We start from the raw sequence: 16556 nt of genomic DNA on the forward strand, positions 1-16556 counted from the left end.
TCCATATATAGGTAGGCCTTGGCTTATCATCACAATGGAGCCCAAAATTTCTATTGCTAAGGCAAGGCGGTTGTTGAGTGAGTTTTGCCCCATTTTACAACCTTTCTTGCTACAGTTGTTAAGTAAATAACTGCAGTTGTTAAATTAGTAACACAGTTGTTAAGTGACTCTGGCTTCCCTACTGCCTTTGCTTGTCAGAATATCGCAAAAGGTGATCACATGACCCTGGGACACGGCAACTGTCATAAACACGAGTCAGCTGTCAAAAGTCCGACTTTTGATCACGTGACCATGGGGATGCTGTAACAGTCGTAAGTGTGAAAAACGGCCATGAGTTCATTTTTATCAGTGCCGTTGTAACTTCAAACAGTCACTAAACGAACTGTTGTAAGTCAAGGACTACCTATATTACAAATGATTCTGGGAGAGAACTGGACACTATCGGCATCCACAGCATGTGATCTGCCCACCGAAGGGACGTATTGAGGAACAACACAAAGAATACTCCAGATAATGTTACTACTATACATCAGGGGTTCCCAACCCCCGGTCTGTGGGCCAGTACCGGGCTGCCGCATGCTGGCAACCGGTCCGCACAAACAAAGCCCCATCCGCAAGATGCAGGCAGCACACAAAACCACCACCCTCCGGTCCGTGGAAAAACCTCTCTCCACGGGACTGGTCCCTGGTGCCCAAAAGGTTGGGGACCTCTGCTATACATGACTACACCGGCTGGAACTCTGATTGTTCGGCTGAAGCTGAAACTACTAACCGAAGCATCCAGGCAACTGCATACATGGATCACAGGATGTACAGCAAATGAAGAGACATGCAAGGCATATGAATTGAACCCACAGTCACAGCTGCTTCATTTTTAAGTGGTTGAATCTGCATGCATTTCAGCATCTTTTCCTCCCCAAAATTGATCCCAACTGATATTCAGCGTGCTACCCAATCTAACGTCTTTTAATACTGAGCTTTTCTTGTTTTCCCAGGATATTTTTGCTTCCTACAGGCAGCTGGGGGATAGGAAAAGAGACAGGTTAAAGAAAAACCCTGCAGTGTCTAGAAATAACCAGGTTTTCCACTCTACAGGAGGCTAGTACCCTTCATTTCATTCCATAATCTTCCCATTTCTCGATACCCCCCTGAAAAGGCAAGAAAATATTACCAGGAAAAAGATGGAATTACACACCAGACCAGGGTGCAAGAGAAGAAATTGTCCAGAGCAAATTTGATTATGTGGGTGTTTATAACCCTAACCTCTCACCATGAGGAGAGAGAAGAGGAGACAGATCATTTGAACTTCTTGTGTTAAAATATTATTACGACCTTGGAGTAGTAAGATAACGCTAGCATTTTAGTTGTACGATGATTCCACTCTGGAGCTTCCAAGCAACTTTTTGTAAGCAAGTACAAAGATGCCCAGAATTCTCCTTTTGGAAACAGATCTCTCCCACAAAAACTCCATAAATCTGTGTTTAAACAGAAAGCCCTGGATTCTGAAAATGGGATACGTACCACAATTTTCTTGTAGAGCGCCATCATGTTATCATCGTCAAATGGTAGAAATCCACAAAGGAGAGCATACAAAAGGACACCCATGCTCCAGATATCTGCCTGAGATAGAGTGATAAAAAAGGTAAGGCACGGCAACATCACATTCCACTAAATTGTGAAACAGCTTTGAGAACTTTCAGGTCATTTTCAACCGGGAACCTGGAAAAACAAACTGGCTAAAATCTTGTGAAGCTTAATGGGCTGCTAAGCCCTCAAGGTTGAACAATTCTGTGCCCTATATTTAAGATGTCGAGCATGTCATCCCAGTGAACAGGAAGACTCTAGTGTTGGGAGTTGGAGAGAGGTGGATGATTGCCATTTTTTGAAAAGTGTCATAGAAGCTCCGCATTGAAAAGCAGGTTTTTTTTTGTCTGCAGTTCACAGTTGATAGTATCAGCATGGAAACAAGGCTAAAAGTTATGTTGAAGGGAAACAACACATTCTTGAAAGGGAAGCAGCAAACCTCAGCCTTTCTCTCTAGTTTCCAAAGGGCTCCAAAATCACAACTGTGGGCAAGGACACAGGCAAGAGAAGCAGTCGGTAAAGAAAAAGTGAGGGAAGGGCTAATGCAGCCATATCACCTCTGCTGACTTGATGTCCCAAGTCAGACATCACCTCAGTCAGCAGCAGCAGAACCACTCCCAGCTCTGCCAGTTTCCTTTCTCCTCTTTAGGAAAAGCTGGAGAAGGAAGACCCTCAGAGGGCTCAGGCACACGGCCACTGTAGTGTGGGGAAGAAGTGGCCATCCTCAGTTGCAACAACCCGGAGGGCTCCACATCCATTCAGCACTGGAGGATCTCTTCTGATAGGTTTACATATGCTCTCAAAGGGAATTTTTAATTTCAGGACAACGTAGGAGAACGAGGCAAAGATTTGGATTGAATCCAATCCATTTCTGAATCCATTAACTGCAAGTGTCTTCTAGGACCAGGAATTCTATCACTCCAGCTAATTTACACCACCCACACCCTTCTAGTTGTCTACCAAGCCTCTCCAGACCTGATGGATTTTGCACAGCACTCTGCAGTATTATCAGCTATGTATGCCATCACAGTAGAGATCTAGCACACAGCATGCAGAGAACCTAAAGAAAAGCGCGGTCTGCCATGATTTCGTAAATAGACATACACTTGCATTTTAAAATATAAGCAGCTCCATCTCTAAAATGGAAGCAATGAAATTATACAAGAATATGCACTTTTAGCATAAAGAAAAAAAAATCTCTCTTTTCCAGTCAATGGAAGAAACGGCCGCTTTTTAAAAATTCTTCGTGACGCATTTCAGATACGGGTTTGATCAATGCAGAGGAAAGAGCATTGGGGCTGGGCAGCTTTCAGGTCTTCGGGAAGGCAACTGAGTCAGGCCTCCTCTCCAGTACAGGTAGTCCTCAAATTACAAACTATTCATTTAGAGGCCACTTGAAGTTACAATGGCACTGAAAAAAGGGAGTTACAAGAGGTCCTTGCACTTATGACTGTTGCAGCATCCCCACGGTCAAGTGATCAAAATTCAGGCACTTGGCAACTAGCATATATTTGTGATGGTTGCAACATCCTGGAGTCATGTAATTGTCGTTTGTGACCTTCCCAGCTGATTTCCAACAAACAAAGTCACAGGCGGGGGGGGGGGGGGGAAGAGAATGGATTTGCTAAATGACAGCGTGATTCACTTAACTGCAGTAATTCTCTTAACAACCGGGGTCGCAAAACTGAGCGTGACTCATTTAACCCCCTTGCTGAGCAATTCTGGTCCCAATTGAAGGAGAGAAGACAGGGAGAAAAGCTGCAGCACAGAAAAGGGTGACCAGTAACCAAAGAAAAGATTTGGGGGTAGGGGGGTGGGAAACAAGCACCCTATCTCTACATAATCATGGCTTTCTGAGATTATCCCTTTTTAAAACGTATATATTGTTAGATTTATACAGTGGTACCATTGGGAGGAAAATCTGAAAGAGTGCAGTTGAGAGGCTGATAAAAATTAGAGGCCACAGGCCCTATGACAATACCTCTGAGCCAATATAAGCTTTGCCCTGAATTAACTCTGGTGCTGCATAGGCAGGGCTTCCACAGCATGTGTTCAGATGGTAATCCAGACCCCCCTACAAAAGGAACAAAAAGAATAAGCAAAATCCGCAACACAGAACGGGCACTTCACCTCTGTAGGAAAACTGAATTTAGTAGATCTTGCCAGCTTAAACACCGGAGCTCCTAAGAGAAAAACAGAGTGACTTCTCACACTTAGACTTCTCCACACAATTTATCTTTAGTCTGTTTGCTGTCTTTATCTGGCATGCACGTGGGTATAAAAGCAGGTTGCTTTTAGTGGGCGTTTGAATAATGGCATTTTTGACTCAAATTGTAAATTGAGACCATGCTGTGCTTAATGCAACCCAAAATTCAGCTAATGAGAAGCTAGTGCTTGTGCAAGTTGGGGTTTTAGATGCCGCTGAACTTTGTGCATTCAAAATGGAGAAAAGATTCCATCATAAGAAAACAATACAAGTTTTTTTTCTTAAAAAAGATGCTTATTACATTTGAGTAAAAAGAAGATGTGGGTATGACTGAAATTGTGGTAGAAATTTGTTTTTATTTTGTTTTCTATAACTACCCTGTGGCCTTTTTTTTAACCATATATTTAAACTGTAAGGAAGAAAAAAAAGCTTTGGAAGATTGAGATCAAGATCCAGATATTCTAAACCAATATTGTATTGTGCTATTAGGCATTTGATCAGTTGTTTAATTTTTATTTTTATTTTTGCCTTCAAATCAGTGCTGGCCCCTGCTTGGAAAAACCCTTGCAGTTTTCCTGGCAAGATTTAGTAGTATGACCTTTGCCTGCTTCCGGGGGTTGAGAAAAAGTGACTGGCCCAAGGTCACCCAGCTGGCTTTGTGCCTAAAGCAGGACTAGAACTCACGGTTGTAGAGTTTCTATCCTGGCGCCTTAAACCATTATGCCAAACTCATTCTCTGTTGAAACTAAGACTAAAATTCTGTCACACAGATGATTGACCTCCAAGAGGACATTAGTGGGAGTGCTATGATGGAAAGAAGATGTCAAGGTTCCGACTGACGAACCCAACAAAGTAAGCATAGCTGAGACGATCCAATCTCTAATGCAAAACTTTATTGAGCACATCATTTCGGCACAGATGAAAGGAAAACCATCTCTGGTTAATTGGTGCCAAAATCAGTATATTAAAAGCATAGCGTCTCCCTCCCCCCTAACAGTGCAGGTCACATTGTCCAATGAAGTGTCAGACAATTATTATGAGAGAGTGTTTTAGTTCTCAGTAAACAATTCTTGAGTGATCTTGATTCTCACATTGGCAGCCCGATGTCTGAAGCCTGCACTGCATTCTTCCCTCCCCTCCCCCAGAACATGTAGGCAAGCTAAGAAGCAGTAATGGATGCCACAGCAAAGGTATTCTTCGAGGCTTGACAGAAGAATCCAAACAGAACATATGAGCATGTATGATTTGTTTGCAGATGAAATTGCAGACAATTTCTCTCCTTATTCAGACTAATATTGTCTGATGCTTTTTTATTTTTTTTGGGCAAAGAAACTCTAGCAAAATTAAAATTACACTCACCCTTGGTTTTGCACAGAGCCCAAAGTCTATCAACTTCAAATTATGCTCAGCATCAATCAACAGGTTTTCCTAAAAGAAGAACAATGACAGATTAGAACAAGTACAATGAAGCATAGCAGAAGAGCAATTCTACGGGCAATAAAGTTAGCTCCTTCCATGGAAGCCTCCGGCTTCAATTCAATCAAATGCACACCTACTGTATAGAAACAAACCCTGAATAGCTGGCTTAGCCAAAATTTGAGACCTTGTAAAAAGAGAACGTAAAGATATAGGAAGAGGTCTTGGAAGATCAGAAGTCTAGAAAATATGAGTCTTTCTCTAGGGCAGTGCTTCTCAACCTTGGCGACTTTAAGATGTGTGGACTCCAACTCTCAGAACTGAAATTCTGGGATTTGAAGTCTGCACACCTTGAAGCTGCTAAGGTTGAGAAACTGCTCTAGGGAGAGACAACAAAGCAGACACTGGACTGGGGAAACAACAGAAGAGGAAATTAAATAAAAGTTTGAAGCGTGCAGAGAAGACAATGTACCAAGGCAAAAAGAGGGCTAGTTTAAAAAGTGAGAAAAGATTTTTAGGCTCTAAGCGAAAGTAAAAGAAGCAGACAAGGAAGAGGAATGGGCATGGAGAAGTGCAGGCAAGAGAGGAGCCAAGGAAAAGCTGGAAGTTTAATAAGAAAGACTAGGCAGTCAAACTTGGAGGCCCAGAGGTGGCAGATCAGAGAGCTTTGAACTCAGAAGGCATTTTGTGATTTCCACTGCAGCCCAGGAGCAACAGATGTGATGGCAGTGAGGCTTTTTATAAACGGGCTTGAATCTGTCATGTAGTTCTTTGGCTGCAGGCTGACAGAAATAAAAGCAGCAGCCAGCAGTGAAGACCATCTGGGCGCCAACGTAGATTTGGCTTATTATTCCAGGAACAGTCGGCTGTCTACACTTACTGGCTTGAGGTCCCTGTGAGCGTATCCCTGGCTGTGTACGTAGGCAATTGCAGCTACAATCTGACGAAAAAAGACGCGGGCTTCATCTTCAGCTAAGCGGTCCTTTGCAATTATGTAATCAAAGAGCTCTCCCCCAGGGCAGTACTGCAGAGGAGGAAAGAAGCATTCATGTTTGGGAAAAATTGGCTAGCTTGGAATTACAAAACAAAAACAAAACAAAACCTCAACAACAACACGAAATGAAACAAAAGAAAGGTTACTAGCTCTCCCAAAAACATTTAAGACAGGAAAAACAATCAGCATTTAATAGAACCTCTTTTCCAAGGTCGGGTAGACAGCTGAGAGATGCAGCCCACTTATTAATTTGTCAAGGTTTATATGTTATTGGCATGTGAAACTGATATGAATGGTGGACATGCCCAGAGCCAAAAGCATATCACTCCTGTTCAATGAAAGAGATAGAGTAATCCTATCCAGGGAACTCCATGGAGGGCAAAATCCGATAGATCCGTGGTGGCGAACCTATGACACGGGTGCCAGAGGCAGCACGCAGAGCCCTCTCTGTGGGCACGCGCGCCGTCGCCCCAGTCCTAGGCCTTCAGCTGGGTTTTATAAAACCGTTTTGCTTTAGGTCTCCGACGCCATGTGCAAAAAAAAAAAAAAAGATTCAATCAATTTCAACTTGTGGGGAAAAAAAAGATCTCGCAAAGTTGGAATTGATTGATTGAACTTTTTAGTTCCACCTAGTCTGCCGTTACCACCGCAGCCATGCCCAGCCAATGGGCCACACCCAGCCAATGGGCCACACCCACCTGGCACCCGACGATACGTAAGTGGGTTTTGGGTTGCAGTTTGGGCACTCGGTCTCTAAAAGGTTCACCATCACTGAGATAGATTCTTTGCTTTCTTTCTTCATCCACGTATAAACCAGCCTAGAACTAAGGAAACATTTCCTGACAGAACAATTAATCAGTGGAATGACTTGACTCCAGAAGTTGTGGGTGCTCCGAGTTGTGGAGATTTTTAAGAAAAGATTGGACAACCATTTTGTCTGAAATAGTATCGGTTTCCTGTTTGAGCAGGGAGTTGGACTAGAAGACCTCCAAGGTCCCTTCCAACTCTGCATTCTGTTATGTTGTTTGAGCAGCACAGAATTTAAGCATGAAGACAAACAACTTTTCAAACATCTGAAAATTTTAACAACAAAAGGTAAGTTTCTGTTCTCTCTTCCCCAGCAACAACAGATGCCTATTGAAGGGGAAAAATTAGAGTACATCCACATTCTTCCTTCAACTTAGCAGTTGGGTTCTTTGGTAAGATAATTTATCACAATGGTGTAAGTGTTAGACTGAAGACTAAGATATCCAAGGTTCAAATTCCACCTGACCTGGCTCTCAGAGGAAAGATCAGATAATAAATTCAATGTATAATGATATTAGTAATTCCTGCTCCCTTATTCATTTTGGTTTTAACCTAGCTGGACTTGCAAAAAGTGCTAGATCGTTTGGTTAGGAACAGGGATAGGAAACCACCATGGAATCCAAGGGCCTTAGACTCTCCTGAAAAGTAAGAAGTAGGGAACCCCAATCCACTTCTATATTTGCCAGGGAAACATGTATAAATTTGTTAAATTCAATCTCTTCAAAATACTGCAGATATTACCTTTGTAAAAATTACTCCAATAGTATTATTGAAATTTACAATATGTTTTATTAAAAAAAGAAAAAATAGGGTATCTTTTTACCAGAGCAAACTATCTGATGACAGATTTTTAAAAATCCCATCAAAACCACATTTTTAACAGCTCCTAGGGTCCCTTTCAACTATGCTGCTGATCTGTAGATTCAGAATATGTTTAAAACACTATAGTAAGAATCCTACAATTGACTTAAAACAAATATACATTCTAAAAAAAAAGCCAAGAAGAAAACATTAGAGGTTTGTTAACCTATTTGGTTTTTTAAAAATAATTTTTATTACAAGATTTTATATATATATAATGGGAAATTGATTCAAAGTAAAAATATAGATGTGAAAAAGAAAAAAACAAAAAGAATAAAGAAAAAAATAATAAAATAAAATAACAAAAAAGGAAAAATATATATAAAGAAGGGACTTTAATCTTCCTCTTGGCAGTTATACATATAATTTTAATCAAACCCCCCTAGGATTATTATTAAGATCTTTCTATGTTTGTGCTTATAATAATATCACTGCAGTAATCATGTAATGAAATAATTTTCCATGACCCTTTTCAAACTGTGTATCATCCATCAGTCCTAAAAGCAAAAGCTCTGGCTTCAGTTGAATATTAATCTTTAAAATCATCTATATTTGAATTAAAAAATGTTTCTTCATGTTTTTCACATTTCTAACATGCAGTACATTTGGAATGTCTTTATACATTCTAGATAAATTCTGTGGCATCATGTACCAACGATACATCATTTTATAAAATTTCTCTTTAATATCATAAAGCAGACATGTCAAACTCGTGACACCACGTGACATCACGTGACGTATCAGAACTTTTTCCTCATTGCCGGCAATGGGGTGGGCGCAGTTTCTTTATGACGCATCCAGCCCGCAGGCTGGCAGTTTAACACCCCTGTCATAAAGAAGTGCTCAGCCAGGCAAAGAGGAGGAATCAAGTGGGGAGTTAGCCTTAAATCATTGCACAGCCGCAAAAGTTTCAGGACTGATTCCCCCCCCCCCCCCCCCCCCGCACAAGCTCCATAGAATCTTATCTACAGTATCTGTTCCCAGAGAAGGCAAGAATCTGGGGAGATTCCTGCATTATAAGTACAATTGCAATAAAGTAATCAACTTGAACTCTTCACATGTTGATCTATTGCTTGTGCCTGACAATAATATAAATTTTAACTCTTTTGACCACATACAGTATTTCCCCATTGACCCACCTGTATATTATAACCAAAACTAGCGCAGATGATGTTACCTAGTTAGTGTAATCAAACACCTTCAAGAAAATAAGTAAGCTCAGAGAGCACCAAGGACCCCTTATAACCAAATTTTTTAGTCACTATCATACATTGTATGACACATTTATCATGCAATGTATCGTACATTGCCCAGTTCTTCCATTTCAAACTTTAGCGTAAGTTTATACATGTTAGCAATTACACATTCATCATCGGTACAGAAGTACACTTCAAATTCTTATTTTGCTCCACAACATACATCTTTTTATCCATTTTAAATTTTTCGTAACTGTAAATGGAAAAATCATTCACAACTATATCTTTATACCATTAGTTGCTGTTTTCATTTAATGTTATATTCCTCTTGATGATTATGGCAAATATTAAAAAGAGAAAGAAAATGAAAAAAAAGAAAGAAAAAGGGAGGGGGAAGAGAAAAGGAAAAATATTTATAACAAAAGAAAAAACCAAAAGAAAAAAAAGTATAGAAATAAATGAATTCCCATTCATCAAGACAAGTACAACATTTTCAGTAACTCAACACTAATATTTCAACCAAAATCTTTCCATCCCATATCTCATCTTTTATCTACTGGCAAATAATAAAATCTCATTTTTCAATCTTCATCAGCAAAACAAGTAAATCAATTTCAATTTTTTTTATGTTACACAATACCTTGTCATTTTCGCTCTAAAAAAAAAGCTCGCAAGGATGTCTAATCCTTACCCAGAAGTCCAGTAGCCACCTACTATTTGCTATAAAATATTTGGATGTATAAATCCAGCGTTTGCTAAAGAAACTTATAAATATATCAGGCAGCTACAAGAATCCATAGCAATTCCACTAGTATAACAGAATTGTGATGTAAATTGTAAAAATGTATGAGGTTTTATATCTTACCTCTAAAACCATAAAGATCTTCTTTGGTGTCTCAATTACATGGTACAGACGGCAGATATTCTGATGGCTTAAGCTCTTCATTGCTTCAATTTCAGTTTTTATACGAGGTAAGTCATCCTAACAAATGAAAGATTCATGCCATATCCAGGTCATTTTATGTCAAAATAAATAAGATGAAAGCATTTGTTTGCTTACTTCTTCTTTCCCTATTTTTTGGCTTTTTGTGTCCCAATATTTCTATGTGCAAAACAGGTAACTGTTTTGTTCTTTAATCTCTGCCCAGCTTTAGGTCTGTTTTCACTGCTTAGTTTTTATTCTAGTGAAAATTTCTCTGCAGAAAATAAATACTTAGTGATATTTGTCCCATCTATCTTTCCTCTGTCTAACCGAGTATTTTTCAAATTTGACAACTTTAAAATGTGTGAAATTCAATTCCCACAATTCCCCAGGCAGAGGTCCACACATCTTAAAATTGTCAGGTTTGAAAAATACTTGTCTAATCCAACATAAAGGTAAAAGTCAAGACAAGGGGAAAGGAGCTATTCTGAGCAATTTGTGTGCCATTCTTCAGGCGCATGGTTTCAGGAAAAAAATACAGCAGGTGATGAGAAACATTGCCCATGGTTCATTTGATCAATCCCCGTTCCCCAATTCAGAATTAACGTATGCTGGCCTGAGGGACGAAAAGGTCTAAATCAAGAACAAGGTTTGGCTGTCAAGATACCCAAACCATGTTTCTTACAATTACTTTCAAGAGCACCTTATCAAGAGCACCGTGTATTGGGCCACAACTGAATTTTAAAAAGGAGAACATTGAAAAGGAAGGAAAAATCTGAAATAAAGGCAGTCTAGCCTAATGAAAGCAGCTAAGCAGAGATACAATACTCATGGCTGGGATCACAACTCTCCATGGGCTTAATTTAACTTGCTGAGCTAGCTCATCTTCCTCAAATATCATGACCTTTAATATTCTACATCTTGCTGGGACCAGCTTGTTTCCAAAAGGAACTAAATATTCTGAAATACTTAGTCTGATGACACTAAAAGAGAGAATATTTTCTGAAGGCAGAGCTTCATTTAGGAAGAGAGATTGGGGATGCCACTTCAGTTTCCCATGGAATAAGAATTCCCGGCCTATTTCATCTTTCAGAGAAAGAATTCCTTGGTCTGAAACTCATTATGATGTCTAGTCTATCAAGTCTTTAGAGGTGCACAATCTGACCTTTGGATTATAATAATGTGTCTTTTGTATCCAACATACAATTCTACCATTAGCAGGTATCCAACTAGCATTATTGTCTAAATATCATTAACAAAATGCCAAATGTTAGGTCTCAGTTAATGCAAAATGTGGCCCAAGAGATTTTATTATATTCCAAATTCCTTAAGGTTCCAAATCATTTAGGCCAAAAACCACCTTAACAACTTCCAATTAATGAGCTGTGTGATTAGAAACAGTATTTCTACATATAAAACTAATATTTCCTTTCTTGGAAACTCACCCCCAAAGTCAGCTTGTCCATTATTTTTATTGCAACTTGTTCACCAGTAAGTAAGTGACGAGCCAGTTTAACTTTTGCAAAGCCACCTACAGTAAGGAAAAGAAAAGCCCACCATGATTCATAATTAGCATTTATATTTAATTCTGCCTTGATTACAGTGATTATTAGCTAGAATTATTGGTTATGTCAAAACTCCTCTTCTCCAAGGACAGCTTGTAACTATTTAACAAAGGAGCTCTTAAAGCACCTGTTCAGCTATATGTCTAGTATATCCTCTATTTCAGTGGTGGCGAACCTATGGCACGCGTGCCAGAGGTGGCACGCAGAGCCCTCTGTGGGCACGCAGGCCGTTGCCCCAGCCCCACCTCCTCGCCCAGCCCCCTCCTCACCAGCAGCCCCCTCGGAGAGTTGCCCCCAGGCGTGGCCCAGGCGCAGCAGCATAGCCAAAGACATGGCAGCCGGGACAAGACTCCGCCCTTGAGTCCCGTCACATGCAGATGATGCTGCAGGGTGCGGGCAGAGGGCATGGCTGCCAGGGAGCTGCAGGGCCGTCTGGGTGATCTGTGTAGGCAGTAAGTGGCCCTGCGGGGGTGGTGGGTGGGGTGGGTGGCAGGGGGTGGAGCCGGGGGGTGGTTTTGGGGCACTCGTTGTCTAAAAGGTTTGCCATCACTGCTCTATTTCATAATAATGTCTTATATTTAAATCTACAGATTACTCTTATAGCAAAGCAGATCTTCCTGTAATATGCTTAGGATTCTATTCCTGTTACCCGTGTGATGCTACTGCTGTCCCTAGAATGCCCTTACAAAATTCAACTCTTTGAGAAAGGCCAAGGCATCTTGGAATTTGGAAAGCAAGAAATCAGAAACATTCACAATATCTGTGAAACTAAGAAAAAGGAGAGGGTGTTACCTAGTTTGGGTAATGAAACGTCCGCAAGAAAACAACCAAGCTCAGAGAGCACCAAGGACCCCTCAGGAGAAGATGTAACAGGTCTGAAGGAAGACAGCCTGATCATATAAGATGGAGTTGTGAGTGCAGGAAAATGAAGGTGAAGTTTTATTCATGAATGAAAGGACTGAACTATTTATCAATAAAATATGACTGATTATGTAGATGTTGTGGGCGCACATAAAAGTAGGAATCCATAGATGGGCGATAGTTGCACATTATGTTCTAGTGAACAGTGATAATGAAAGCACCAGAGATGTGCTTGGAGATAATTACGCAACATTCTGAGGAGAAAAAATTATCCTTCTCAGTGATAGGAATAGATAATGTCACTCATAAGAGTTTCCTTAGGAAAAAGTCTGTTTTAAAATCATGATTTAACCATAAACCTATTCATACAAACAGAGCAACAGAAGGAATATAAACCTAAAAGCAAGATTGTTGTTGATGAAAGAGAATTACTGAAGGTGCCAATGGTTATGAGAGGCTTCAGATATGGGAAAGTCCACTTTTGGTGGTGTCAGGTGCATTTTCAGGAAAAACAAAACAAAAACCAGGCATGGAAAACTAAGAATTGAAAGAAATGGGCATGAAAGCAAAATGATGGCAGGAAGAAAAATGTATGAATCATGTATAAAATCATATTAGAAAATAGTTTTCCAAAAGAGAGAATGCAGAACCTGGCTGAAATTTTTTTAAAAGAATTATGCTGTGGAATGTCATTAAAGACCGTGACGTTACATTAATGGGAAATCTAGAAAAATGCATTTGAGGGAATGAAATAAGCTATGGAAAAATGCACATTAAGAGAATTTTGCTGCAGAAAAAGTTGTAAGAAATATACTGTATAACATAGCAAAAGAGCAGTCTGAAAGGTAGAAGGCTAGAGGTCTCAAATCACCTCTTCCAGAGGCTGTTTGGGTCTTTACTGATAGTCCTTGATCACCAACCACTCCTTCAATGATTGATGGAACTTACAATGGTGCTGAAAAAATAACTTTACTGCCAATTTGTGACTGACCTTTATAGCCCTCTCAGTCATATGATCGCTATTACAGTCAGTATGCATTGTCCTTTACCTGACTAGTGGTGTTTTTTTTCCTCCCTCTTTTGCAGAACAGAAACATTGGAGAAGATATTTCAATGGTGTAAACTGTTTGCTCTTCTACACACTGAAAGCAATGTGATTCCGCCAGCAGCAGGAAAAGGGTCAGGCAAAGGGGCGACTGGCTACAGAAATCACTTGCTCTCCTCTCCTGCAGAGCAGAGAGATTAGAGAAAAATGTCCAAGATAGTATTGTAAGCTGTTTGTATAGTGCGCCTGTGGCTCCCAGCCCTAGGCTGTCAGCGCAATCATGTTGCTTTCAATGTGTAGAAGAGCAAACAGCTTACTCTCTTGAGATCTCTTTCTCTCCAATGTGTCTGCTCTATGGTGGGGGATAAGAAGAGGAAAAAGCAACCTCTCTTTTGCCTGACACTCCCCCCCACTGCAGAGCAGAGAGATCTGAGGGGGATTTCAAGAAAGTAAGCTGCTTGTTCTCACAAGTGATGCTGTTGCATAGACAATGGGAAAGGGTCAGGCAAAGGAGAGATTGCCTACAGAAATCACTTGCTTGTTTTCTCACCCCTCCCCCAGAGTGGAGAGATTGAAGAAACAATTTCAAGAGACTACTGTTGCATAGTATAAGCTGCTGGGTGCAATCACATTGTTTACAGTGTGTACAAGACTGTAAACAGGCACTGGAGCATTCCAAAGTGCAGAGGAGTGATTAGGAGGGAAACAAAGGTTAAAGGTGTAAAACTGAGTAGTCTTATCTCTTTTCAGCTAGAAGGCACAGTTGCGGTCAAGTGATTTCCCACTTAGCAACTCCTTTGCTTAGTGGTGAAATTGTCAATCCCAGTTAAGTTTGTTAAATATCTGCCTACTGCTTTAGATTGGTGATGTGGTAGTTTCCACTGCCATAAGCCATCCTCCAGAGCAGACATGTCAAACCCGCGACGTCGCGTGACGTATCGGAGCTTTTCCCCCATTGCCAGCAATGGGTGGGCACGGTTTCCTCATGACGCGTCCAGCCTGCGGGGTCGCCAGTCTGACACCCCTGCTCCAGAGGAACCTCATCTGATGTCCTCTCAAGCACTAGTGTGTAAAGGGAAAACAACGTTTGCACTCTACTTTATTACACAAAAATAAATAAAATAAAATGGTTTTTTTTAAAGGAGAAATATTAACTAAAAATATTCAATATTGAAGTCAGGTTATCAGACAATTAACTAATCTTTAATTAAAAAAGAAAATACAACACACAATACTCTGAACAGACCTTAAGACTGTATTGTAATACCCTGAATGTAGCTTAAGTAATACCAAGCTACTAAAAATACTATTTCCCCACCCCAAAATCCCAGTTAAAAGTACAAGAGATTCTTTATTATTATAATTACAGCAAACTGATATAAGAGAGAAAACGAAGATTAGATACTGGGTCACATACATGAAGTATGAGTCAAGGTTGACATTAAAACCCAGTTTCCTAATTTATGCAGTCAATTAAAGAATCTTAGTCTTAGCACAATGCAAAAAAAAAAGAATCTAAACTCTAAGTATAAAGACCTCATAAGGCTTATAACCAATTTCTGGAGAAATAATAGCTTTTTCAAATAGATGTTCCCTTTGCTGTTTAATATTCCTTGTCTTCCCAAAACTCTTCTTGAGATTACTGCTTTCGGTTCTAAGATGTTTGGGAAGATCTTGCACTCCACTTGTTTCCAGCCTCCATCCAGTAATTTCTGCCTTGTTTTAAAGGAAATAAAACATTTTTGTTTTCAATCTCCATGAAAGGAGGGGTAGGGGAATCTCTCTCTGTACCTAAATGACAAATATCACCTCCCTCTTGTAAAGATGTTGAGCCTAAGTGTATATATAATTCTGAGGATATGTATTCAAAATGTATAAGTTCTGACAGCTGGCAGAAAATTAAATACATAACAAATGAGTACACAGAAAAATATATTGCAAAAATATATTGCAAAAATATATTGCAAAGACTAGTCAAAGAGAGCAAGTTAATCTTTTTAAAAGACAGAGAAAATGTAGGAACCTTTTGATGAATGGATATAAAAAAAAAGTTTAGGGACGAACAGAGCTAAAAAAGGTGTTTCCAGTATACTGAATAGAATTAAAATAGGTGATTTGGGATGAAATAAAATAATAACTTTATTGTCACTTTAAATGTACACTAAGCAGCATACATTAAAATGAAATTTCGCTACATTCGTTGCACTCAAGGGTTGGCTATGGGTTTTAAATTGAAATGTTATAAATGCCCATAAAGAAATCAATGTATGAAAATGTTGAAAAATGTTAAGACTGAAGATTTAGGCAGTATTACTAGAGAAATAGATGTTTTTCTTAGGAATAATCACCAGTTTGCTTTGTTTAATGGAACAATGTAGGGCCAGCTTGTAAGCTAATATATCTAGAATCTGCACTAAATCTGAAAATAAAGCTAAAGCGTTGCAATAATCACCTAAAGTGTTTTTAATGTATACATATTGGAGACATATTCTTCATTGGAAAACTCGGATCAAAAAGTAGAATAGTAAACTAGCAAAGTTTAAATAGTTCTGCTTTGAAATTCATACATGGGTCTGAGATTAGTATATTTCCTACATCTATTTGAAATATTGTGGAGCATACCTGTTCCAATAGTTTCATGAATTTCATAGTATTTGAGAAGTTCCTCATAGTCATCTACAGCCATATTGAAATGGAAAAGCGTTTTCTGGAAGGACACAACAAAACACCAAATAATCATGAGCTGAATTAACAACAACATCAACAAAAAATTATCACCAGGCAACTAATAAATATTTCAAAACGTTTAAATCTGTGTCTGTAAAGCTCCTCAGAGTAACATAATTCAAAGAATAAAGCAGTTTTCTGTAATGTTATAGAGAACAGATAATTACCGTAAGGCTCCTTCTTGGTTATATACCATTTATCATACTTGATTTAATTCAGAGAGTCTAGTTTACACTTCATCTGAGGCTCGTTTTGTCTGGCAAAAATCTATCTGGGCAAGAGCTGGAAAATATGCTTGGAACAAAGGGGATTTTTGATTGTATTGATTAGAAAAAAATGAAGAAATGTTATATTTATACTACCACTTATTAG

The 16556-nt window shown here is 39.4% G+C and overlaps 1 protein-coding gene across 1 annotated transcript in view; it reads right to left on the reverse strand.

The window, feature by feature from the left end:
• Positions 1-16143, reverse strand: part of MELK (maternal embryonic leucine zipper kinase) — a 32879-nt gene extending 16736 nt beyond the window's left edge. Inside the window, exons 1-7 of the mRNA XM_015823254.1 lie at positions 16080-16143; positions 11432-11517; positions 9930-10046; positions 6087-6230; positions 5150-5218; positions 3566-3658; positions 1522-1620 (exon numbers count right to left, since the gene is read on the reverse strand). Of these exons, the coding sequence (XP_015678740.1) occupies positions 1522-1620; positions 3566-3658; positions 5150-5218; positions 6087-6230; positions 9930-10046; positions 11432-11517; positions 16080-16143 (672 nt within the window). The remainder of the gene's footprint in view (positions 1-1521; positions 1621-3565; positions 3659-5149; positions 5219-6086; positions 6231-9929; positions 10047-11431; positions 11518-16079) is intronic.
• Between the last annotated feature and the right edge of the window lie 413 nt (positions 16144-16556).

This window comes from Protobothrops mucrosquamatus, unplaced genomic scaffold (assembly GCF_001527695.2).
Source record: "Protobothrops mucrosquamatus isolate PMUCROS unplaced genomic scaffold, P.Mucros_1.0 scaffold1815, whole genome shotgun sequence".
Classification (NCBI taxonomy): domain Eukaryota; kingdom Metazoa; phylum Chordata; class Lepidosauria; order Squamata; family Viperidae; genus Protobothrops; species Protobothrops mucrosquamatus.